The 27,610-nt window shown below is 46.4% G+C and overlaps 1 protein-coding gene across 1 annotated transcript in view; it reads right to left on the minus strand.

Annotated features, from left to right (window-relative positions):
- The window catches only part of LOC142317052 (uncharacterized), a 108,168-nt gene that overhangs the window by 35,376 nt on the left and 45,182 nt on the right, over nucleotides 1-27,610 (minus strand). Inside the window, exons 5-6 of the mRNA XM_075353022.1 lie at nucleotides 23,872-24,177; nucleotides 21,597-21,890 (exon numbers count right to left, since the gene is read on the minus strand). Of these exons, the coding sequence (XP_075209137.1) occupies nucleotides 21,597-21,890; nucleotides 23,872-24,177 (600 nt within the window). The remainder of the gene's footprint in view (nucleotides 1-21,596; nucleotides 21,891-23,871; nucleotides 24,178-27,610) is intronic.

Consider the following 27,610-nt stretch of genomic DNA (forward strand, 5'->3'; position numbering starts at 1 on the left):
CTACATGGCCTTGTGCAGCGGGCACGCTGCTATGTGCTCACTTTCATCCTTCGCACCCAGCAGCTCAACAACTTTCATCGCTCCTGAAGTCTTAGGGTCTGGCGGTTAAACGCCGGAAATGCGATGTTCCGACACGCAGGAATTGGAATCTGCACATGTTGCAGCGTCTGTGGCAGCACCGCAGAGCCCTGCTGAAATACGGTATGATGTATACCCTGGGCTAACTTGATCCAGAGGTGGTGCAGATCACGCTGCTGGAGTGGTGTCAGATCAAGGACCTATGCACCCTTCTACACAGTTTACAAATGTCGACGAAGATGTTTAGCACTGGCAATGTCATTCTCAGCATGACAATTCTGGTCATCTACAAGATGGAGCACACTGTAAGCATTATTTGGAGTCAGGTGTTGGTCCAAGAGGAAGGGGAGGAAGTACAGGAGGAGTCATATGCAGAAGGGATAATAAGATGTACAAGGTCCATACGTTGAGCGGCACCTAGGCGGCAGTCATGGTGGGGGATAGGGATTAACAAGGGAGCATAGTATCAGCAAAAATTGTTGAGGAAGGTGCAGGAGCCCATGAAGAAATGGAGGACGAACTTGCGATGGGCATGGAAGACTCAGCAGATGAGTGAGAGCTTGCTCACATTTCGGTTGTGCGAGGTTGGGGGGAGAGGGCAGAGGAAGGAGGCACGATTCTCACCTCTCTGCCACCAACAAACCAAGGACTTGGTCCTCCTGGATGCACTAGACACATGAGCGCCTTCTTGCTGCACTACCTACAACATGACCCTCGGATTGTACGAATTCGAAGTAATGCTAACTACTGGGTTGCCACACTGTTAGATCCCCGGTACAAGACAAAATTTGGCGAAATAATTCCAGCCATAGAAAGGGATGCACGTATACAGGAGTATCTGCAGAAGGTGGTACGCAATCTTCGATCTGCTTTTCCAGTAAACACCAGTGCTGCACAGAGTGAATCTCAACGCTTTGTCATGGATAGGAGGAAATGGGCTTTTACTTGTCCACATCTGAGGGACCAAGGGCTGGCTGCTGGGCTGAGATGGCATTGAGTACGGTGTCCCTGCAGAGTTGCACTTTTGGTCATATACCAAATGAGTTGAAAAAGGACAAATGCTGGTGGAAAGGGGAACAGGTGTGTTGGAAAGGGGAAAAAAGTTTTTGTCCGTGGGTTTGGTGGTTAAGCAAAAGTAACATTTGATGAAGAAACACCATCTGTTACGGTGGGACTGGCAGATTTGGATAAGGTGGTATATACTATGTTACCGGTATATAACGAAAATTAATAAGAAAAGAAAGAGAAAGGTATATATCCCCATCAGCAGTCAATGTCCACCGTGCTCCCAGATGGAAAAGGAGAGGTTGTCAAATGGAAGGTTAGGTGGAGGATACAGATCTGTGTGGCTATGAAACTAATAGTTGCCTGAACCGATTTAGACGCCATTCGGATCTTGACACTGGGAGCCCTGTTAGCGTCACAGGGTCCACACGCCCACCCAGCCCAGGAACTCCCTGTTAACATCACAGGGGCCATTGAGTACGCTGACCATGTGCATTGGGGACACACCTGTGGACAGCAGGCGCATCAGCAACAGCAGGCCTGTTAATGCCACTGGGCTGCACAAGCAGGACTTGTAGGACAGGAGCTGGTCTTAACCGTTCTGCGTTACCAACTGTGGTGGCGGCCTGCATCGACGCCCTATCCCTGCCTTCCTCTGGCCTAAAGCCGCAATGGGTTCAACACATGGAGGTGTGCTCTTTCGGAGCATAATAGAAGACTGCGCACCTCCTTGTTGGCTCCAGCCCGTTTTATAACCTGGGTCCGCCCCAAACCAGGGTGGACCACAATGCACCTCCTGGAGACAAAAGCAGAGTGACACGTCATGAGTGGCATAACTAGCATCCTATTTGGAACCGCAACTTCAATAATGACCTCATGGATGCCACGACTAGAGATGAGCGAACCGGTCCCGGTTCGGCTCGAGGCGGTTCGCCGAACGGGGGGTCTGGCTCGAGTTCGGCTCGTCGAACGTTCGACGAACCGAACTCGAGCCCATAGGAAACAATGGCAGGCAATCACAAACACAGTAAAACACCTAGAAAACACCCTGAAAGGTGTCCAAAAGGTGACAAACAACTCACAACATAACACAAACACATGGGAAAGTGACAAGGACATATACTCATGTGAAAACAAAACAGCTGGACAAGGAAAAAGAGGGAGACACACAGATATATGAGTATATGCAAAGAAACATCGATTCCATTATTGTGCAACTTGAGCCCTGCTCATTTTAGGCTTCCAATCTGGATAAATTGCCTGAGCTCGCCACGTACGCCTTGAGGATCTTGTCGTGTCCTGCAGCCAGCGTTCTCTCGGAACCTGTCTTCAGTGCTGCTGGGGGTCTGCTGGCAGATAAGCACACGTGTCTGTCCACTGACAATGTGGACCTGGCTCTCAGAGGACTTTTCTTCCCCTGGGTCAGCCAGGGGAGGCGAAAGGCACGCGTATTTTTGAGAGTGCTTCATGCAAAGCATCTTTTTCTTTGTCAAAAGGGGGGCTCAACCGATGCCAGTCAAGTGGGGTGTGTGTGGCCCAGTTAGTGGCAACGAGGGAGACTGTGGTTGGAGTCCCCTCGCTGTGTCTCTAAAAGAACCAAGATGAACAAGTCATGGCTCTCAGAGGACTTTTCTTCCCCTGGGTCAGCCAGGGGACGGGAAAGGCACGCGTATTTTTGAGAGTGCTTCATGCAAAGCATCTTTTTCTTTTTCAAAAGGGGGCTCAACCGATGCCAGTCAAGTGGGGTGTGTGTGGCCCAGTTAGTGGCAACGAGGGAGACTGTGGTTGGAGTCCCCTCGCTGTGTCTCTAAAAGAACCAAGATGAACAAGTCATGGCTCTCAGAGGACTTTTCTTCCCCTGGGTCAGCCAGGGGACGGGAAAGGCACGCGTATTTTTGAGAGTGCTTCATGCAAAGCATCTTTTTCTTTTTCAAAAGGGGGCTCAACCGATGCCAGTCAAGTGGGGTGTGTGTGGCCCAGTTAGTGGCAACGAGGGAGACTGTGGTTGGAGTCCCCTCGCTGTGTCTCTAAAAGAACCAAGATGAACAAGTCATGGCTCTCAGAGGACTTTTCTTCCCCTGGGTCAGCCAGGGGACGGGAAAGGCACGCGTATTTTTGAGAGTGCTTCATGCAAAGCATCTTTTTCTTTGTCAAAAGGGGGGGTCAACCGATGCCAGTCAAGTGGGGTGTGTGTGGCCCAGTTAGTGGCAACGAGGGAGACTGTGGTTGGAGTCCCCTCGCTGTGTCTCTAAAAGAACCAAGATGAACAAGTCATGGCTCTCAGAGGACTTTTCTTCCCCTGGGTCAGCCAGGGGACGGGAAAGGCACGCGTATTTTTGAGAGTGCTTCATGCAAAGCATCTTTTTCTTTTTCAAAAGGGGGCTCAACCGATGCCAGTCAAGTGGGGTGTGTGTGGCCCAGTTAGTGGCAACGAGGGAGACTGTGGTTGGAGTCCCCTCGCTGTGTCTCTAAAAGAACCAAGATGAACAAGTCATGGCTCTCAGAGGACTTTTCTTCCCCTGGGTCAGCCAGGGGACGGGAAAGGCACGCGTATTTTTGAGAGTGCTTCATGCAAAGCATCTTTTTCTTTGTCAAAAGGGGGGGTCAACCGATGCCAGTCAAGTGGGGTGTGTGTGGCCCAGTTAGTGGCAACGAGGGAGACTGTGGTTGGAGTCCCCTCGCTGTGTCTCTAAAAGAACCAAGATGAACAAGTCATGGCTCTCAGAGGACTTTTCTTCCCCTGGGTCAGCCAGGGGACGGGAAAGGCACGCGTATTTTTGAGAGTGCTTCATGCAAAGCATCTTTTTCTTTTTCAAAAGGGTGCTCAACCGATGCCAGTCAAGTGGGGTGTGTGTGGCCCAGTTAGTGGCAACGAGGGAGACTGTGGTTGGAGTCCCCTCGCTGTGTCTCTAAAAGAACCAAGATGAACAAGTCATGGCTCTCAGAGGACTTTTCTTCCCCTGGGTCAGCCAGGGGACGGGAAAGGCACGCGTATTTTTGAGAGTGCTTCATGCAAAGCATCTTTTTCTTTTTCAAAAGGGGGCTCAACCGATGCCAGTCAAGTGGGGTGTGTGTGGCCCAGTTAGTGGCAACGAGGGAGACTGTGGTTGGAGTCCCCTCGCTGTGTTTTACATGCTTTTAGAAGGGCATGAAATGGCTTGGAGGTTGACTTTCATCATATGCAAACTGTTGGCTACCAAAATGCTGCCTTTCCAACAACTGTGGTTATAGGCAATGAGGAACATACTGATGAAGATGAGACGCAGATACCCGATTGGGATGACAACTTAAATATTCGGTCAGGGCAAGAAGAAACTCGGTCTGAGGGGTAGGGGAGTGCAAACACAACAATTGATGATTAAGTTCTAGATCACACCTACTGTCAACCCACAGTCAGACACTCGAGGAGGTCAACAGAGGCGGTGGAGGAGGATGCAACCGACGTCGAAGTAACCTGGCGCCTTCCTGGACACAGTCGGAGCACTGGTAGCACGTCTACAACTGCATCCTCAGCCACCACTCTGCCTCTGAGCATTATTCGGGGTGGATCAACAGGTCGCATGGCCTCTAAGCCTTGCCTAGCCAGGTCCTTTTTTGACATAGAAAAAGATCGCCCAAATTATGTGATCTGTAAAATTTGTCATGGTTCTCTTAGTAGAGGTCAAAACCTCAGCAGTTTGACAACTTCTTCCATGAATCGTCACATGAATAAATATCATATGGCCCGATGGGAAGCTCACCGTGCTGCAATGCGGCCTAGCGGAGCGAACCATCCACCGCCTGCCCCTTCCAGTGCATCCGCGCGCTCGTCATCTTCTAGGACTGTGGGGACAGCTGTCACACCTGTTTTTCCACCCACAACTTCCACCACTGTAACCGCAACAGGCAGTTTGCTTGGTAGGTCGTCAGTTGGTTTGGAAGGGGAAACAAGTGAGTGTGTACAGCTCTCTCAGACATCGATAGCACCAACTTTGGATGAAGGCAACATCATGTCTCCGCCTGCACTTTCCTCACAAAGCTGCATTTTTCCAGGGACACCCGACTCAACACCGTCTACACACAGCAGCCAGATCTCTGTCCCTCAGATGTGGTCAAATAAAAGGCCACTTCCTGCGACCCATGACAAAGCGAAGAGGTTGACTCTATCCCTCTGTAAGCTGTTGACTACAGAAATGCTGCCTTTCCGCCTAGTGGACACACAGGATTTTAGAGACCTTATGTCTGTCGCTGTGCCCCAGTACCAGATGCCTAGTCGCCACTACTTCTCTAAGAAAGGTGTGCCCGCGCTACACCAGCATGTCGCACACAACATCACCGCTTCCTTGAGAAACTCTGTGTGTGAACGGGTGCATTTCACCACCGATACTTGGACCAGTAAGCATGGACAGGGACGTTACATGTCGCTGACTGGCCACTGGGTAACTATGGTGATAGATGGTGAAGGGTCTGCTGCACAAGTCTTGCCGTCCCCACGACTTGTGTGTCAATCCTCTGTCTGTCCAAGTTCCGCCACTGCTTCTGCATCCTCCACCTCATCTGGGTCCTCCACCTCCGCCCCAAGCCTGCCTGGTCAGGCCACCAGCGTTCTCACTGCGCAGAAGGAATCACGCACCCCTCATTACTATGCTGGTAGCAGAGCGCAACGGCATCAGGCGGTCTTTAGCTTGACATGTCTTTGAAATAGGAGTCACACAGCGACTGAGTTGTGGGCAGCTCTGGAGACTGATTTTGATAAATGGTTGTCTCCACTCAACCTGCAGCCTGGTAAGGCCGTGTGCGACAATGCTGCAAACCTGGGTGCGGCCCTTCGCCTGGGCAAGGTGACACACGTGCCTTGTATGGCTCACGTGTTTAACCTTGTTGTCCAGCAATTTTTAACACACTATCCCGGCCTAGATGGCCTTCTGACCAGGGCACGGAAACTGTCTGCAGTGCTCACTTCCGCCGTTCAACCGCCGCACCTGAGCGACTTGCATCGCTCCAGAAGTCTTTCGGCCTGCCGGTTCATCGCCTGAAATGCGATGTGGCGACACGCTGGAATTCAACTCTCCACATGTTACAGCGACTGTGGCAGCACCGGCGAGCCCTGGTGCAATACGTCATGATGTATAGCCTGGGCCAACGAGATGCAGAAGTGGGGCAGATCACCCTGATGGAGTGATCTCAGATCAAGGACCTATGCACCCTTCTGCACAGTTTCGACATGGCGACGAATATGTTTAGCGCTGACAATGCCATTATCAGCATGACGATTACAGTCATTTACATGCTGGAGCACACGCTAAACACTATTCGTAGTCAGGGGGTGGGACAACAGGAAGGGGAGGAACTACAGGAGGATTCATATGCGCAAGACACAACAACATCACCAAGGTCCAGACGTTCATCATCACCAACGCGGCAGGCATGGGACCATGGGGGACAGGGATCAACAAGGGCGCATGGTAGCAGGTGAGATGTTGAGGAAGGTGCAGGAGGACATGAAGATATGGAGGACGAACTGTCCATGGACATGGAAGACTCAGCAGATGAGGGGGACCTTGGTCAAATTTCAGTTGAAAGAGGTTGGGGGGAGATGACAGAGGAAGAAAGAACGGTTAGCACCTCTATGCCACAAACACAGCGTGGACTTGGTGCGCATGGCTGCGCAAGACACATGAGTGCCTTCTTGTTGCACTACCTCCAACATGACCCTCGTATTGTCAAAATTAGAAGTGATGATGACTACTGGCTTGCCACACTATTAGATCCCCGGGACAAGTCCAAATTTTGTGACATAATTCCACCCATAGAAAGGGACGCACGTATGCAGGAGTATCAGCAGAAGCTGTTACTCGATCTTAGCTCGGCTTTTCCACCAAACAACCGTGCAGGTGAAGGGAGTGATTCTCCCAGTTGTAACTTGACAAACATGGGACGGCCTCGTCATCTTCAACAGTCTACCCGTACCAGTAGGACCGTATCTGGTGCTGGTAACAGCAATTTTATGGAATCTTTTCATAATTTTTTTAGACCCTCCTTTGCAAGGCCACCAGAGACAACAAGTCTGACACATAGTCAACGGATGGAGAGGATGATACAGGAGTATCTCCAAATGAACATCGATGCAATGACTTTGCAAATGGAGCCTTGCTCCTTTTGTGCTTCAAATCTAGAAAAATGTCAAGAGCTCTCCAGTTACGCCTCGAAGATTTTGTCGTGTCCAGCTGCCAGCGTTGTCTCTGAACGTGTCTTCAGTGCTGCTGGGTGTGTGCTGACAGATAAGCGCACGCGTCTGTCCAGTGACAATGTGGACAGACTGACGTTCATCAAAATGAACAAGTCATGGATCCAGAAGGAATTTACTACCCCTGTGTCATCCTGGGGAGAGTAAATGCTTGTGGATTTGGAATGTGCTTGATGCAAATCAAAACATCCTGTTTGCAACTAGGGCACAAGTGCTGCCACTGATAAGGTGTCTGTGTGGGGCCCAATTTTTGGAAAAAAAGGGAGACTCCGCTTGGAGTAACCCTTGCTTGCTGTGTTTTTTAAAAATGATACAAGATGAACAGATCTGAAGGCAAGATGAAGCCAACATCATGTCTCCGCCTGCACTTTTCTCACAAACCTGCATTTTTCCAGGGACACCCTACTCAACACCGTCTACAGACAGCAGCCAGATCTCTGTCCCTCAGATGTGGTCAAATAAAAGGCCACTTACTGCGACCCATGACAAAGCTAAGTGGTTGACTCTATCCCTCTGTAAGCTGTTGGCTACCGAAATGCTGCCTTTACGCGTAGTGGACACACAGGATTTTACAGACCTTATGTCTGTCGCTGTGCCCCAGTACCAGATGCCCAATCACCACTGCTTCTCCAAGAAAAGCATGCCCGCGCTACACCGGCATGTCGCACACAACATCACCACTTCCTTGAGAAAATCTGTGTGCGACAGGGTGCATTTCAACACAGATACTTGGACCAGTAAGCATAGACAGGGTCATTACATGTCACTGACTGGGCACTGGCAAACTATGGTGAGAGATGGAGAAGGGTCTGCTGTACAAGTCTTGCCGTCCCCACGAGTTGTTTCAATCCTTGTTCTGTATGTAGAAGTTAATACACTGCTTCTGCCTCTTCAACCTCGTGTGGGTCCTCTACCTTTGCGCAAACCCTGTGTGGTCAGGCCACCCTTCCTTGCAACTGCGCACAAGGACTACCACACACCTCCTTACTATGCTGGCAGCAGAGCTCAATGCCATCAGGCGGTCAAAGTTTTACTTTGAAATGTATGGGAAATGTGAGTCACACCGCTATTACAGAGAATAGTAGTCAGGCAGGGTCAAAACATTAATTGAGGAACAGGAACAGAATGGGACGGCCAGGACTTAATCAGAAAACAAGCAGAGGTGAAATGCGTATCGGCCAACAAGGTACATAAACAGCAAGCAGGAAAAGTAGTCAGGTAACAAGCACACAAAATCATAAAACTGAACTGGGGGTAAAATTAACCAGAGGTTCATAGCTATGTCTGGCAGTGGTCTGCAGACAGGATGGGCATAAAAAAGGGTGTGGTGTCTTCCCATTGGTTGTAGCTGAATGATGGTATTTCATCTGTGAGATACCCACCAGCTACATTCAGCCAGAGATTCTGCATCTGTCAAGGTAATGCAGCCCAGTGGGTGAGCATAACCTGCGTCCACCTGCGCCGCTGGCATCGACTACTCTCCCATCATCAGCACTATTCATGAAAGGAACACGTTGTCACCTGGCGACCGGAGTACAAATTGACGGAGCGGACTCCGTTGGTGACTTAACAGCCGTGTGCGGCAATGATGCAAACCTGGCTGCGGGCCATCCTCAGGGCAATGTGACACACGTGCCTTTTATGGCTCACGTGTTGATCCGAATTCTCCAGCAATTTTTAAAACACCATCACGGCCTACATGGCCTTGTGCAGCGGGCACGCTCGCTATGTGCTCACTTCCATCGTGCGCACACAGCAGCTCAACAACTTTCATCACTCCGGAAGTCTTAGGGTCTGGCAGTTAAACGCCGGAAATGCGATGTTCCGACACGCAGGAATTGGAATCTGCACATGTTGCAGCGTGTGTGGCAGCACCGCAGAGCCCTGCTGAAATACGGTAAGACATATAGCCTGGGATAAGTTGATCCAGAGGTGGTGCAGATCACGCTGCTGGAGTGGTGTCAGATCAAGGACCTATGCACCCTGCTACACAGTTTTGAAATGTCGACGAAGATGTTTAGCACTGGCAATGTCATTCTCAGCGTGACAATTCTGGTCATCTACATGATGGAGCACACTGTAATTATTATTCGGAGTCAGGTGTTGGGACAAGAGGAAGGGGAGGAAGTACAGGAGGAGTCATATGCGGAAGGGATAACAAGATCTACGAGGTCCAGATGGTCAGCGGCACCTATGCGGCAGTCATGGTGAGGGAGAGGGATTAACAAGGGCGCATAGTATCAGCAAAAAGTGTTGATGAAAGTGCAGGAGCCCATGAAGAAATGGAGGACGAACTGGCGATGGGCATGGAAGACTCAGCAGATGAGTGAGAGCTTGCTCACATTTCGGTTGTGCGAGGTTGTGGGTAGAGGGCAGAGGAAGGATGCACGATTCTCACCTCTCTGCCACCAACACACCAAGGACTTGGTCCTCCTGGATGCACAAGACACATGAGCGCCTTCTTGCTGCACTACCTACATGACCCTCGGATTGTATGAATTTGAAGTAATCCTGAATACTGGGTTGCCACACTGTTAGATCCCCGGTACAAGACAAAATTTGGCGAACTAATTCCTGCCATAGAAATAGACGCACGTATACAGGAGTATCTGCAGAATGTGGTACGCAATCTTAGATCTACTTTTCCACTAAACACCAGTGCTGCACAGAGTGAATCTCAACACTTTGTCATGGATAGGAGGAAATGGTCTTTTACTTGTCCACATCGGAGGGACCGAGGGATGGCTGCTGTGCTGAGATGGCGTTGAGTACGGTGTCCCTGCACAGTTGCACTTTTGGTCATATCCCAAAATGAGTTGAAAAAGGACAGATGCTGTTGGAAAGGGGAACAGGTGTGTTGGAAAGGGGAAAAAAATTTTGGTCCGTGGATTTGGTGGTTAAACAACTGTAACATTTGCTGAAGAAACAACATCTGTTACAGTGGGACTGGCAGATTTGGATAAAGTGGTATATAATCTGTGACCGCTATATAACAAAAATTAATAAGAAAAGAAAGAGAAAGGTATATATCACCTTCAGCAGTCAGTGTCCACCGTGCTCCCAGTTGGAAAAGGAGAGGTTGGCAACTTGAAGGTTTGGTGGAGGATACAGAGCTGTGTGGCTATGAAACTAATAGTAGCCTGAACCGAGTTAGACGCCATTCGGATCTGGAGACTGTGAGCCCTGTTAGCGTCACAGGGTCCACATGCCCACCCAGCCCAGGAACTCCCTGTTAACAACACAGGGGCCATTGAGTACGCTGACCGTGTGCGTAGGGGCCACACCTGTGGACAGCAGGCGCATCAGCAGCAGCAGGCCTGTTAATGCCACTGGGCTGCACAAGCAGGACTGTTAGGACAGGAGCTGGTCTTAACCGTTCTGCGTTACCAACTGTGGTGGTGGCCTGCATCCACCACCCTATCCCTGCCTACCTCTGGCCTAAAGCCGCAATGGGTTCAACACATGGAGGTGTGCTCTTTCGGAGCATAATAGAAGACTGCGCACCTCCTTGTTGGCTCCAGCCCCTTTTATAACCTGGGTCCGCCCCAAACCAGGGTGAACCACAATGCACCTCCTGGAGACAAAAGCAGAGTGACACGTCATGAGTGGCATAACTAGCGTCCTATTTGGAAACGCAACTTCAATGATGACCTCATGGCTGCCATGACCCAAACACCTCACCAGTCATCGTCTGACCATCAATAATGCGGTGACAAGTCATAGGTGTGGGCCTCTGCAAGCCATTTGGGAGGACACCTGATGCCCTGTGGTCTATATGGGACCCCCACATCAGGGCCAGGGCCAAAGAGTTCATTACCGGACCTAGTCTCTGATGCAGGAAGTGCCTGAGCATGCTCAGTAGCATGAAATACAGTCTCTGAAAAAAGACTATCAGCTTTAGCATGGTGTCTAGGCACAAAACAGGACTTAGACCCGGCACAGAATGCAAGCACCTGTGCAAAGAGGCTTTTCACACTTAGTGTGGGAGCATGCGCTGTATCCCGAAATGAAGACTTAGCGTCAGGAATGGCACAGTCAGGCTGAGCATACTCACTAGGCGAAACACTGTAATTATGCTGCAGCTGGGGTACATCGGCACACGCATGCGCACTAGCTGCCTCTCCACACTTAGACGTGGAGGGGAAATTTGTCTTGGAGATGCTGTCTATGAACAGAAGGAAAAGCTAAAGGAAGCCTGACTTTCTATCCCTCCGAATTATGAAATGCAGCAATGAATTCCATGAGTTTGCTATAACATTAGCGTAGCTAAATGTGCATGAGGGTGTGATGTAGAGGTGCTAGAAATAGCTTGTCACCAGTGGGGCACTAATGGAATACAACAGCCAGTTCTATGATGCCACAAAATGGCAGTATTTTGTGCTATCATTATAGCTTATTAAAAACAGAGCACGAGGTTGTCATGCAGAGGTGCTGCACATAGATTTGCAGTAGTGTGAATAGACAAAAGTACAATAGCCACGTTTAGGATACAACTAGGTACACTGAGTGTTTGCTACTATAAATGGCTGAGTTTAAAAAAGTTTGAGTGTGCAATGCAGGCAGACGTGCTGCAAATAACGTTCCAATACTGTGAATTGACAAAAGTACAATAGCCACGTTTAGGATACAACTAGGTACACTGAGTGTTTGCTACTATAAATGGCTGAGTTTAAAAAAGTTTGAGTGTGCAATGCAGGCAGACGTGCTGCAAATAACGTTCCAATACTGTGAATTGACAAAAGTACAATAGCCACGTTTAGGATACAACTAGGTACAGTGAGTGTTTGCTAGTATAATGGCTGAGTTTAAAAAAGTTTGAGTGTGCAATGCAGGCAGACGTGCTGCAAATAACGTTCCAATACTGTGAATTGACAAAAGTACAATAGCCACGTTTAGGATACAACTAGGTACAGTGAGTGTTTGCTAGTATAATGGCTGAGTTTAAAAAAGTTTGAGTGTGCAATGCAGGCAGACGTGCTGCAAATAACGTTCCAATACTGTGAATTGACAAAAGTACAATAGCCACGTTTAGGATACAACTAGGTACAGTGAGTGTTTGCTAGTATAATGGCTGAGTTTAAAAAAGTTAGAGTGTGCAATGCAGGCAGACGTGCTGCAAATATCGTTCCAATACTGTGAATAGACAAAAGTAAAATAGCCACGTTTAGGATACAACTAGGTACACTGAGTGTTTGCTAGTATAATGGCTGAGTTTAAAAAAGTTAGAGTGTGCAATGCAGGCAGACGTGCTGCAAATAACGTTCCAATACTGTGAATAGACAAAAGTACAATAGCCACGTTTAGGATACAACTAGGTACACTGAGTGTTTGCTACTATAAATGGCTGAGTTTAAAAAAGTTTGAGTGTGCAATGCAGGCAGACGTGCTGCAAATAACGTTCCAATACTGTGAATTGACAAAAGTACAATAGCCACGTTTAGGATACAACTAGGTACACTGAGTGTTTGCTACTATAAATGGCTGAGTTTAAAAAAGTTTGAGTGTGCAATGCAGGCAGACGTGCTGCAAATAACGTTCCAATACTGTGAATTGACAAAAGTACAATAGCCACGTTTAGGATACAACTAGGTACACTGAGTGTTTGCTAGTATAATGGCTGAGTTTAAAAAAGTTAGAGTGTGCAATGCAGGCAGACGTGCTGCAAATATCGTTCCAATACTGTGAATAGACAAAAGTACAATAGCCACGTTTAGGATACAACTAGGTACACTGAGTGTTTGCTACTATAAATGGCTGAGTTTAAAAAAGTTTGAGTGTGCAATGCAGGCAGACGTGCTGCAAATAACGTTCCAATACTGTGAATTGACAAAAGTACAATAGCCACGTTTAGGATACAACTAGGTACACTGAGTGTTTGCTACTATAAATGGCTGAGTTTAAAAAAGTTAGAGTGTGCAATGCAGGCAGACGTGCTGCAAATATCGTTCCAATACTGTGAATAGACAAAAGTACAATAGCCACGTTTAGGATACAACTAGGTACACTGAGTGTTTGCTAGTATAATGGCTTAGTAACAATGAGTTGTAGTGTGCAATGCAGGCAGACGTGCTCTGCAAATGTCTTTGCACTAGTGGGACTATAGCAAAGTCCAATAGCCACGTTTAGGATGCCACTAGGTACACTGAGTGTTTGCTAGTAAAATTGCTTAGTTTAAAAAAGTTGGAGTGTGCAATGCAGGCAGATGTGCTCTGCTAATATCTTTGCACTAGTGGGACTATAGCAAAGTCCAATAGCCACGTATAGGATGCCACTAGGTACACTGAGTGTTTGCTAGTATAATGGCTTGGTTTTAATGAGTTGGAGTGTGCAATGCAGGCAGACGCGCTCTGCAAATGTCTTTGCACTAGTGGGACTATAGCAAAGTCCAATAGCCACGTATAGGATGCCACTAGGTACACTGAGTGTTTGCTAGTATAATGGCTTGGTTAGAATGAGTTGTAGTGTGCAATGCAGGCAGACGCGCTCTGCAAATGTCTTTGCACTAGTGGGACTATAGCAAAGTCCAATAGCCACGTATAGGATGCCACTAGGTACACTGAGTGTTTGCTAGTATAATGGCTTGGTTAGAATGAGTTGTAGTGTGCAATGCAGGCAGACGCGCTCTGCAAATGTCTTTGCACTAGTGGGACTATAGCAAAGTCCAATAGCCACGTATAGGATGCCACTAGGTACACTGAGTGTTTGCTAGTATAATGGCTTAGTTATCAGTTGGAGTGTGCAGAGGACAAGAGGGTACAGTGGCAGGATTGTGGTGCTCTGGGTAGAGGAATGGAAGCCTGCCTTTCTATTCCCTCCTAATGGTGAAATGCAGGTAGGAAATCCCTGACCTGGGCTACACAGACGCTGTTGCTGTTTGCAGGACCTGTCACCTATGGCTCTCTGACCCTGCCGGTTGGAGCCCTTAAAAGGACTGCTATAAAGTGCTCTCCCTAAGCTGTCTAACGCTGTGTATGCAGCGCATACAGCTGTATCGGCTATAGGACTCAGGAAGACGGAGCTGCGACAGTGATGTCTGACACCAAAGACGCAGAAGGCAGATAATGGCGTCCGTGAAGAAAATGTCCGGTTTTATAATGCAGGGACATGTGACATGCAGATCCTATCACACATGCCGTTGCTTCTCTGGCTCAAAGTCCACTTAGCTGTGTGTGTGTCTGGGATTGGCTGACATGCTGGCCCGCCCCACAAGACGCGCGCACTTAGGGAAGGAAGACAAGAAAAAAAAAAAAAAAAAATGGCGATCGCCATTATAGAAACAGCAGTGATCTGAAGGCGCTGTTCACGCACACTATACACTGAAATGTGATAATAGTTTGATTCACAGAGTGACTTACACTATTACAGCAGAAACCAAGCTATGATTTAGCTGTTTTTTGGCTGCTAGAACCGTTCTCGAACGTTTCTAGAACTACCGAGCTTTTGCAAAAAGCTCGAGTTCTAGTTCGATCTAGAACATGCCCCAAAATCACTCGAGCCGCGAACTGGAGAACCACGAACCACGAACCGCGCTCAACTCTAGCCACGACACAAACACCTCACCAGTCATCGTCTGACCATCAATAATGAGGGGACAAGTCATAGGGGCGGGCCTCTGCAAGCCATTTGGGAGTGGCCTGGCCACATCGTCAGGACACCTGATGCCCTGTGGTCTATATGGGCCCCCCCACATCAGGGGTAGGGCCAAAGAGTTCATTACCGGACCTAGTTTCTGATGCAGTAAGTGCCTGAGCATGCTCAGTTGCATGAAATAGAGTCTCTGAAAAAAGACTATCAGCTTTAGCATGGTGTCTCGGCACAAAACAGGACTTAGCCCCGGCACGGAATGCAAGTACCTGTGCAAAGAGGCTTTTCGCACTAAGTGTGGGAGCATGCGCTGTATCCCGAAATGAAGACTTAGCGTCAGGAATGGCACAGTCAGGCTGAGCATACTCACTAGGCGAAACACTGTAGTTAGGCTGCGGCTGGGGTAAATCGGCACACGCATGCGCACTAGCTGCCTCTCCACACTTAGACGTGGAGGAGAAATTGCTCTTCGGGTGTGGACTTGGAGATGCTGTCTATGAACAGAAGGAAAAGCTAAAGAAAGCCTCACTTTCTATCCCTCCGAATTATCAAATGCAGCAATGAATTCCGTGAGTTTGCTATAACATTAGCGTAGCAAAATGTGCATGAGGATGTCCTGCACAGGTGCTAGAAATAGCTTGGCACCAGTGGGACAATAATGAAATACAACATCCAGTTCTATGATGCCACTAAATGGCAGTATTTTTTGCTATCATTATAGCTTATTAAAAACAGAGCAGGAGGGTGTCCTGCACAGGTGCTAGAAATAGCTTGGCACCTGTGGGGCACAAATGGAGTACAACAGCCACTTTTTGTATGCCACTAAGTTTACTCAATTTTTGGTATTATAATGTCTTAGTAAGTAACAATGAGTTTGAGTGTGCAATGCAGGCAGACGTGCTGCAAATATCTGTGCACTACTGGGACTATACAGAAGTCCAATAGCCACGTTTAGGATGCCACTAAGTTCACTCAGTGTTTGCTAGTATAATGGCTTAGTAACAATGATTTTGAGTGTGCAATGCAGGCAGACGTGCTGCAAATATCTTTGCACTAGTGTGACTATACAGAAGTCCAATAGCCACGTTTAGGATGCCACTAAGTTCATTCAGTGTTTGCTAGTATAATGGCTTAGTAACAATGAGTTTGAGTGTGCAATGCAGGCAGACGTGCTGCAAATATCTGTGCACTACTGGGACTATACAGAAGTCCAATAGCCACGTTTAGGATGCCACTAAGTTCACTCAGTGTTTGCTAGTATAATGGCTTAGTAACAATGATTTTGAGTGTGCAATGCAGGCAGACGTGCTGCAAATATCTTTGCACTAGTGTGACTATACAGAAGTCCAATAGCCACGTTTAGGATGCCACTAAGTTCATTCAGTGTTTGCTAGTATAATGGCTTAGTAACAATGAGTTTGAGTGTGCAATGCAGGCAGACGTGCTGCAAATATCTGTGCACTACTGGGACTATACAGAAGTCCAATAGCCACGTTTAGGATGCCACTAGGTTCACTCAGTGTTTGCTAGTATAATGGCTTAGTAACAATGAGTTTGAGTGTGCAATACAGGCAGACGTGCTGCAAATATCTTTGCGCTAGTGGGACAATACAGAAGTCCAACAGCCACTTTTAGGATGCCACTAAGTTTCCTCAGTGTTTGCTAGTATAATGGCTTAGTAACAAATGAGTTTGAGTGTGCAATGCAGGCAGACGTGCTGCAAATATCTGTGCACTACTGGGACTATACAGAAGTCCAATAGCCACGTTTAGGATGCCACTAAGTTCACTCAGTGTTTGCTAGTATAATGGCTTAGTTATAATGAGTTTGAGTGTGCAATGCAGGCAGACGTGCTGCAAATATCTTTGCACTAGTGGGACTATACAGAAGTCCAACAGCCACGTTTAGGATGCCACTAAGTTCACTCAGTGTTTGCTAGTATAATGGCTTAGTAACAATGAGTTTGAGTGTGCAATGCAGGCAGACGTGCTGCAAATATCTGTGCACTACTGGGACTATACAGAAGTCCAATAGCCACGTTTAGGATGCCACTAAGTTCACTCAGTGTTTGCTAGTATAATGGCTTAGTTATAATGAGTTTGAGTGTGCAATGCAGGCAGACGTGCTGCAAATATCTGTGCACTACTGGGACTATACAGAAGTCCAATAGCCACGTTTAGGATGCCACTAAGTTCACTCAGTGTTTGCTAGTATAATGGCTTAGTAACAATGAGTTAGAGTGTGCAAAGGGCAGGAGGGTACAGTGGCAGGGTTGTGGGTCTCTGGGTAGAGGAAAGGAAGCCTGCCTTTTTATCCCTCCTAATGGGGAAATGCAGCGAGGAAATCCCTGACCTTAGCTACACAGACGCTGTCATCTTGAGTAGCTGTTAAACTCTGTTTTCAGGACCTGTCACCTATGGCTCTGACCCTGCCGGTATGAGCCCTTAAAAGGACTGATAGAAAGTGCTATCCCTATGCTGTCCAGCGCTGTGTATGGAGCGCATACAGCAGTATCGGCGATAGGAGCTGCGCCAGTGATGTCTGACACCAAGGACGCAGAAGGCAGATAATGGCGTGCTGGAGGAAAAATGTCCGTTTTTATAATGCAGGGACATGTGACATGGACATCCTATCACACATGCCATTGCTTCTCTGGCTAAAAGTCCACTTAGCTGTGTGTGTGTCTGGGATTGGCTGACATGCTGGCCCTCCCCACTACACGCGCGCGCTTAGGGAAGGAAGACAAGGAAAAAAAAAAATGGCGATCGTGATCTGAACGCGCTGTTCCCGCACACTATACACTGAAATGTCATAATAGTGTGAGTGGTAGTAGAACGGGGCTTTAAATAACCGCGCCAAGGATCCCAGATGTAATCTTGAATTAATGTACTTTTTATTTTGGCATAGGTCTACGCGTTTCAGGAGGCTCAGCTCCCTTCCTCAGGACCAGCAGGCACAAGATACATCAAATCTGTTGTTTCTGCAGGAGCTCCCACACACGACCTGATCTCAGGCCAAGTGTTAGGTGTTTCCCAGTCTGGCGTTATTTTACAAAAAGTGTAATTTGCAACCTGTGCACTATCAAGATCAGTAGGGGCTTGACAACTACCAGCCTCTACTGATCTTGGTTGCCTCAGGCTGGTAGTTGTCAAGCCCCTACTGATCTTGGTAGTGCACAGGTTGCAAATTACACTTTTTGTAAAATAACGCCAGACTGGGAAACACCTAACACTTGGCCTGAGATCAGGTCGTGTGTGGGAGCTCCTGCAGAAACAACAGATTTGATGTATCTTGTGACTGCTGGTCCTGAGGAAGGGAGCTGAGCCTCCTGAAACGCGTAGACCTATGCCAAAATAAAAAGTACATTAATTAAAGATTACATCTGGGATCCTTGGCGCGGTTATTTAAAGCCCCGTTCTACTACCTCTCTCTGTTATCAGCCGTTTGGGGTACTGCTGCCTTGATCCACACACATGCTGTTATAGGAGTTGTGCCTGTCACAACCCTGATTGGTGAGTAGGATTACTCTTTTTTCACCCCCTGTCTGTCAGGGTAAGACCCTATGCGCTTTCATTTCCACAGGTTCTTTGTTTGTCTCTATAATAGTGTGAGTCACAGAGTGACTTACACTATTACAGCGGAAAGCCAGCTAGGAATTAGCTGTTTTTTTTGCTGCTAGAACCGTTCTCGAACGTATCTAGAACTATCGAGCTTTTATCAAAAAGCTCGAGTTCTAGTTCGATCTAGAACAGCCCCCAAAATCACTCGAGCCGCGAACTGGAGAACCACGAACCACGAACCGCGCTCAACTCTACCAGTGACATCCCATATACGGTATGCTCTACAGGAGACAAATCTGAAAACACTGTAGGTGTTGGTAGTACATTTGAGACACTTTCACGTTCCTCCTTAATGAACTCTTCATGGCATTGCTCACATCATCTCTAGGCGAACCTCAGACTATCAATGCATAAAACACAAGTGGAACTCATAGCTTTAGAGAATGGACCTACATTCCAGCCTCCATTTTACTCTGCACCATTAGACCGTTTGGAAAGGGTGGCATTAGGTCAATGGAACACCTTAACTGAACATCTGGCTCATAGCTCAATGTCATGCTTATGGTTTGTTTACACACTGTTTGAAGCTTCAGACTTGGTATATGATGTCTAATTTCACTTGAAATATAGAATGGATCACTACATGCGATTCTTTAAATCTGATGAGACCACATGAACAACACCAGGAAGAAGTCTCCAAAAGGGAATGTCAGACAGGTCCTACTCCCAGGATTATATTTTTATTACTGTATGTGTGCTGGCATAATTTACAGGAGCCAGAGCATACAAGTCTTTTTCCCAGATTCACTAACAGCTCAGCGTTACATTGCTTTGGCCATAGAAACCAGTGGTACAACCACTAGCCATATTTCTCCAAAGTGTCCCAGGAGCCGTTGTTCAACACTACGAGATACATCGTGTTGCTCATGCTACTGTTAGTCTCCTGCGTGGTCTAAACCTGCTACCATGGCCTGCAGTGTCTCCGAACTAGTCTCTCATCTAGCACATGTGGGACCACATTGGTAATTGCAAAGTGAGAAACTAGAAGCAGATCTTGATTATTTGCTTGCCCAAGTGCATTCAGTGCTGCAAAACATTCATCATACAACCATTAATCACTTCACTGGTTGTGCTATGCCATGTTGGGTAAGTGCAGGTATTCTACACATAGTGCTCATACGCAATACTGAATAAATCGAGATGTTTTAAAAATTTTGTTCCATTTTTTATCATTTGTATATCATTAACATGTCTAGGGATCTTCTGATTTTCATCATTTCGCTTTTTTTTCCTTTTTTTCCTTTTCAGTTTTGAGGATTTTACATCTTTCTATGTGTGGTTATATTATTAGACAGGAGCAGCCTGGTGCATGGTTAAAGAAGCCCTATTACTAAAATTTGTATTAGTTTATTTAAAACAGATGAGATCAGTTCCCATACTTTACACTGAAAAGGGGCAATCACCCTGAAACAACATGTCTGCAAATTGAGGTTCTAATCTTGCATAAATCCTGTCATATGACAAAGTTTGTTAAAGGGTCATGTTTGACTGTTTAGATTGCTACCTGAAATAAGTGGCACAAAAGTTTGTCTTCTTCCTCCTTGAAGAGACAATTTGTATATTTCCCAGATGAGCATTGCAGCAATAAGTCACATTGGTGTGTCAGTCTCCGCAAGGAGAAAAGCTTTCCCCTTAGAGCCATTATGTTAGCCATTTTCCCTCCCCGGTGTTATGTAACTCATTAGTGTTACAAGGTCTCAAGTGTGAGTGGGGAGAAGGTGTGTTAAATTTGGTGTTAACTTATCACTCACACACTCTTTCATACAGAACGCTGGAAATTCAACAAGGCACCTCATGGCAAAGAATTCTCTGAAGATCTAAAAAAAGACTGTTGCTCTACAGAAAGATGGTCTAAGCCATAAAAAGAATATTAACACATTTAAACTGATCTACAACACGGTCTCCAAGACCATACAGTGGTTTAACAAGACAGGTTCAATTAAGAACAGGTAATGCAGGCCATATATACAGTATATATAGACAGAATGCCCCTTCATATACACTTTCTGTAAACCGGTTCCTGTTTACTGCTATCGATTTCAATAAAATAATTGCTCAAAGAGACAATCTGGCAATTGGATTTATTCTGCATACAATGTGACAAGCGCACTGCTATATCTGGAACACAACCAATCCTCGACACACATCATAACAGTGTACACACTATTGGATGCCCTGGCTCATGTCACTTGTGGAATCCAATAAGACGTGCTTAAAAAGATTAGACTAGATATATCACTAGGTACAGATGGTATAGATCTTCATATTCTAGATGAATTAAGTACATTGACAGACATGCTGACATTTTATGTCACAGATTTATTCTATAAAGATAGGGTTGGTTTGATAGAACTGGTGCATAGTAAATGGCTGCCAATTGCTGTTGATATGCAAAAAGTGGTCAAAGAGTTTGCCAGGCAACTATGTGCCTGTAAGTTTTGGTACACATTTTGTGTAACACTTTTGAAGGTTTTCTCGGAGATGCTATTCTAGAGTATGTCACCAACATAACATCAGCATTGGTTCATGAGGGATCGGTCCTATCTAACCTAATCTGAGCAGTTTCTTTGGGAAAGTAAGTTTTCACCAGGATCAGAACGAGTTGTGGAATGTCATATTAATTGATTTTTCCAAGCAATACAAACTGAGCCACAAAAACTGGGGGAAATATGTGTGGTAATAGGGTGGTAATGCTCAAACAAATTTACAGTAAGATTGCCCCCTTTTCCCACCTTACCCAACTGGCAGCAGCATTATCCCCTTTTCTCCACCCTACAGACTGGCAGCAGCATTCTCCCCTTTCCCCCCGTCCAACCGACTGGCAGCAGCATTACCCCCTTTTCTCCCCCCTACCGACTGACAGCAGCACTATCCCCTTTTCTCCCCCCTAACAACTGGCAGCAGCATTATCCCCTTTTCTCCCCCCTACTGACTGGCAGCAGCATTATCCCCTTTTCTCTCCCCTACCGACTGACAGCAGCACTATCCCCTTTTCTCCCCCCTAACGACTGGCAGCAGCATTATCCCCTTTTCTCCCCCCTACTGACTGGCAGCAGCATACACTTACTTTCTCTTACACTTACCAACTTGTTTGGATATCTCTACCGGTATAGCTGAGCAAGTCCGCTTGACAACGCAGGTCACTGTTTTTATCTTTTTTAGTTCATCCCGAGGTACTATATATTTTGCAGTATATAGGTTTTCCTCACGTGTTATTTGTAGCATTTTCATATCATTATTTAATTTTAAAGACACTTGGTTATTTTCTAGATTGCTAACCCGAATTAAACATATTATTTCAGCTTTGCCACTTTGTAAGTCTTCATTAGAAGGTAATTTCAGTTCGACCACAGGCTCCCCAATGATGTTTTTACAAGCTGTAGAAATAAAAAAAAATAGGAGTATCATTTATTAATTATCCTTTAATTATTAACGATTTATTTATTACATACATTCACTATTTAAGTATTTTAATAAATGATTAGTGTGGCTGTAGTTTTACACAGTAGTGTTCAATAGATGCCCCCCCCCCTTTCTGACACATCCCTAACATGTTGGTTTAAGGTTTCATGCAACATTTGCCTCCATATTTAAGAGCCTTGGGTACTGTGTCCTGTGTTCAATTGGTGCTCCAAGCACACATATTGTCATATCTGCTACATTTGTATCCGAGAGTAATTGGAAATTAGATACAATTCCAGTCAAAGCTTTGGGCACATTCCTTCTGAATGGAAGACGTCATGTGTGGGGTGCTTTGCTAATGATAATGTTAGTAATTATTTTAAATTCGAGACACACTTGCCGATTATGACAGCATTCTACAAGAATATGCCATCTCATCTGCTCTATACATAGTGAGACCACCATTTGTGTTGTAACAGGACAATAACCTAAACACACCTCCAGACTATGTAAGAGCTATGGGACTAAGTAGACGAGGGATGGAGTTTTGCATTAGATGACATGGCCACCACAATAACCCCAGCTCAATCTAGTTGAGATGGTATGGGATGAGTCTGACTGCAGACTCAAGGCAACACAATCAGCAAGTGCTCAGCACATCTGGGAACTCCATCAAAACTGTTGGAAAGTCGTTCCAGGTGAGTACAGATGAAACAGCTTGAGAGGAAGCAAAGGGGGTATAAATCTGTCATCAGAGTTAAAGGGAGATACTTTGCGGAATCTAAAGTTCAACACATATTCTCATTGGTTTTACATATTTTTAGGTACTCTTTTTGGCCACATTCAGTATCAATTAAAGGGAACCTGTCACGACATTTGACCCCTATAAACTGTGGCCACCACTTGTAAGCTCTTATATACAACATTCTAGAATACCATATATAAGTGCCCAGGCCGCTCTGTATAACATAAAAAACAGCTTTTATTATGCTTACCTGAGGGGCGATCCGGTCCAATGAGCATCGCTGGTCTTGGTCCTGCGCCTCTTATCTTCTAGCAATTGCCGTTCTTGTTCCCAGTTCCGTGTGGATGATACATCCTACGTCATCCACACAGAGTCTGCCATTGCACTCCTGCTCACGCGCACTTCTCTCTGCCCTGATGAGGGCAGGTCAAAATATTGTAGTGCACAAGTGGTCTTTGACCTTTCCCTGAGCCTGGCATAACAGTACTTTGCTCAGCCCTCATCAGGGAGAGAAAAATGTGCATGTGTAGGAACGTAATGGAGGACTCTGTGTCGATGACGTAAGATGTATCATCCACACGCAACAAGGAAGGAGGACGAAGATGGAAGGAAGAGAGTAGGCAGCGGACCGAGACCAGAGACGCCCATTGGACCGGACCGCGCCGCAGGTAAGTATAATAAAAGCTGTTTTTTATTTTATACAGAGTGGCCTGGGAACTTATACTGTATACAGTATTCTAGAATGCTGTATATAAGACCTTACTGGTGGTGCCCGCATCTTATAAGGGACAAATCTGGTGACCGGTTGCCTTTAAATTCATCTCTTGGTTGGTTTGCCTTTCACTAATTCAATGCTCATTGGGATGCATTGCTGATATGATTCACCACCATGTTTGTAAATCCGTTTAGGCAAACTTATAAGAAACATAGGTTAATTGATTTTAGCTTTTTTTTAAATAAATTGGTAATTGCACCCTTAATCCTGCAGGTCTAAGCACAAGGCTCCACTTAATAAGTCCCCCTCTCACAATTGGTTCATCCCAGAGAAGAGAATATTGCCAAATTTTGCACTCACTGAATTGAAGTGACACTAAATGACATATATATATGAGAAAACTCTTAGAATTTCATCTGCTGTCATTTTTTTCAGAACTGATAAGTCCTCTTTAAGAATCCCTGATTTATAGGATACTGGTTATTATTTCCGTTACCTGAACATTTAGTGATATCCTGCAGAGATTCGCGACCTTGATGGGTTACTTTACACGTGTACACATCGGTTTCCTTCCAATTCACACTTATTTCACTCTTTCCAAAGTAAGTGTTATCTTTTTTGTTCAGCATGGAAGTGAAATTCTTGCCACTGTCTGGAAGAACTCTCCCTTTGTTTAACCAGGTAACGGAAGCATGATGGGGCCAGAAATCAGAAACAAAGCAAAATAAAGTTGCCTTATTCCAATCCTCACAAGATGCCAAGATTTTAATGTGTGGGGGTTTAGTTTCCAAGGCAGGATGATCTGACGGATAAGAAAAAAAAAACAGAAAATAACTTTATTAGCATATTGTACTGTGCAGATAATCTTGAGTAATCTACATTAAACCGAATGTATATTTTTTTTTAGTAGTTAAAACTAGAGTTGAGCGCGGTTCGCGGTTCGAGGTTCTCCAGTTTGCGGCTCGAGTGATTTTGGGGGCTGTTCTAGATCGAACTAGAACTCGAGCTTTTTGCTAAAGCTCGATAGTTCTAGATACGTTCGAGAACGGTTCTAGCAGCAAAAAGACAAGCTAATTACTAGCTGGCTTTCCGCTGTAATAGTGTAAGTCACTCTGTGACTCACACTATTATGAAATTTCAGTGTATAGTGTGCGGGAACAGCGCATTCAGATCACTGCTGTTTGGATAATGGGAATCGCCATTTTTTTTTTTTTTTTTCCTTGTCTTCCTTCCCTAAGCGCGCGCGTGTAGTGGGGCGGGCCAGCATGTCAGCCAATCCCAGACACACACACAGCTAAGCGGACTTTTAGCCAGAGAAGCAACGGCATGTGTGATAGGATGTCCATGTCACATGTCCCTGCATTATAAAAATGGACATTTTCCTCCAGCACGCCATTATCTGCCTTCTGCGTCTTGGTGTCAGTCACCACTGGCGTAGCTCCTGTCTCCGATACTGCTGTGTACGCTCTATACACAGCGCTATACAGAATAGGGATAGAAATTTCTTTCAGCCCTTGTAAGGGCTAATACCGGCAGGGTCAGAGCCATAGGTGACAGTCAGGGCCGTGAAAACAGATTTTAACAGCTACACAAGATGACAGCATCTGTGTAGCTAAGGTCAGGGATTTCCTCACTGCATTTCCCCATTAGGAGGGATAGAAAGGGAGGCTTCCTTTCCTCTACCCAGACCCACAACCCTGCCACTGTACCCTCCTGCCCTTTGCACACTCAAACTCATTGTTACTAAGCCATTATACTAGCAAACACTGAGGAAACTTAGTGGCATCCTAAATGTGGCTTTTGGACTTCTGTATTGTCCCACTAGTGCAAAGATATTTGCAGCACGTCTGCCTGCATTGCACACTCAAGCTCATTTGTTACTAAGCCATTATACTAGCAAACACTGAGGAAACTAGTGGCATCCTAAAAGTGGCAGTTGGACTTCTGTATTGTCCCACTAGTGCAAAGATATTTGCAGCACGTCTGCCTGCATTGCACACTCAAACTCATTGTTACTAAGCCATTATACTAGCAAACACTGAGGAAACTTAGTGGCATCCTAAAAGTGGCTGTTGGACTTCTGTATTGTCCCACTAGTGCAAAGATATTTGCAGCACGTCTGCCTGCATTGCACACTCCAACTCATTGTTACTTAGCCATTATACTAGCAAACTATGCTGCCAGTTTAAGGGCCGTAGTTGCATTGTCAGGGATAATTATTGTTGTTTATTCTGCTGTTAATAAAGCTAGACCACCACTGAAATCTACACCACCTCTCAATTTTTACTACCACATTTTAAGTGCACAATCTTGTCGTAATCAAAATGAGTGGCAAAATGACAGATGCTGGTGGAAAGGGGAAGAGGCGTGTTGGAAAAGGAAAAAAAAGGTTTGTCCGTGGGGAAGGTGGCAAAGCTCCATTAACATCTGCTGAAGATAGACCATCTTCCAGCAAAAGTAAGATGTCTACTACTTACCGTGGACAATCCGATGTGCTCCCTTTTTTACGGACATGAACAACTGGAACAAAGGTAGATGATGGCCAAAAAAGGAAAATGCTTGAATGGATCTCAAGTGGTCCAACAAGTGCCCTCTCCGCCACCTCAACTACCGCATCCAAAAAACACCAGTCCTCTGAGTTGTCAGCCCAATCACACTTGCATTCTCCCAGCTCTGAAGTCTCCATCCGCCCTGCACAGTATGGTGGAACTGAGATGGCTGAGTCTGCAGAGCTGTTCAGTCACACTATAGCCTGGGAATCAGAAGTCTGCTCCCAAGCTACAGTGAGTACAGACCAGGAAATGGTCTGCAGTGATGCCCAGAACCTTTGTGACTCTGATTCAGGCCGTGAGGACCAAGTTTCTGAGCATAATGTTGACCCTTTTTCACAAAATGTAACACCTGTTGTTATAGACAATGAGGAACATATTGATGACGATGAGACGCAGATACCAGATTGGGATGATAACTAAAATATTCGGTCAGGGCAAGAACAGGCTCGGTCTGAGGGTGAGGGGAGTGCAAACACAACAATTGATGAGGAAGTTCTAGATCCCACCTACTGTCAACCCACAGTCAGGCACTCGAGGAGGTCAACAGAGGTGGTGGAGGAGGATGCAAGAGACGACGAAGTTACCTTGCGCCTTCCTGGACAGAGTCGGAGCACTGGTAGCACGTCTACAACTGCATCCTCAGCCACCACTCTGCCTCTGAGCACTAGTCGGGGGGGCTCAGCAGGTCGCATGCCCTCTAAGCCTTGCCTAGCCTGGTCCTTTTTTGACATAGAAAAAGATCGCCCAAATTTTGTGATCTGTAAAATTTGTCATGATTCTGTTAGTAGAGGGCAAAACCTCAGCAGTTTGACAACTTCTTCCATGAATCGTCACATGAATAAATATCATATGTCCCAGTGGGAAGCTCACCGTGCTGCAATGCGGCCTAGCGGAGCGAACCATCCACCGCCTGCCCCTTCCAGTGCATCCGCGCGCTCTTCATCTTCTAGGACTGTGGGGACAGCTGTCTCACCTGGTTTTCCACGCACAACTTCCACCACTGTATCCGCAACAGGCAGTTTGCTTGGTAGGTCATCAGTTGGTTTGGAAGGGGAAACAAGTATGTGTGTACAGCTCTCTCAGACATCGATAGCACCAACTTTGGATGAAGGCAACATCATGTCTACGCCTGCACTTTCCTCACAAAGCTGCATTTTTGCCAGGGACACCCTACTCAACACCGTCTACACACAGCAGCCAGATCTCTGTCCCTCAGATGTGGACAAATAAAAGGCCATTTCCTGCGACCCATGACAAAGCTAAGAGGTTGACTTTATCCCTCTGTAAGCTCTTGGCTACCGAAATGCTGCCTTTCCGCCTGGTGGACACACAGGATTTTAGAGACCTTATGTCTGTCGCTGTGCCCCAGTACCAGATGCCCAGTCGCCACTACTTCTCTAAGAAAGGTGTGCCCGCGCTACACCAGCATGTTGCACACAACATCACCGCTTCCTTGAGAAACTCTGTGTGTGAACGGGTGCATTTCACCACTGATACTTGGACCAGTAAGCATGGACAGGGGCGTTACATGTCGCTGACTGGGCACTGAGTAACTATGGTGATAGATGGAGAAGGGTCTGCTGAACAAGTCTTGCCGTCCCCATGACTTGTGTCAATCCTCTGTCTGTCCAAGTTCCGCCACTGCTTCTGCCTCCTCCACCTCATCTGGGTCCTCCACCTCCG

The sequence above is a fragment of the Anomaloglossus baeobatrachus genome, chromosome 1 (assembly GCF_048569485.1).
Source record: "Anomaloglossus baeobatrachus isolate aAnoBae1 chromosome 1, aAnoBae1.hap1, whole genome shotgun sequence".
Taxonomy (NCBI): Eukaryota; Metazoa; Chordata; class Amphibia; order Anura; family Aromobatidae; genus Anomaloglossus; species Anomaloglossus baeobatrachus.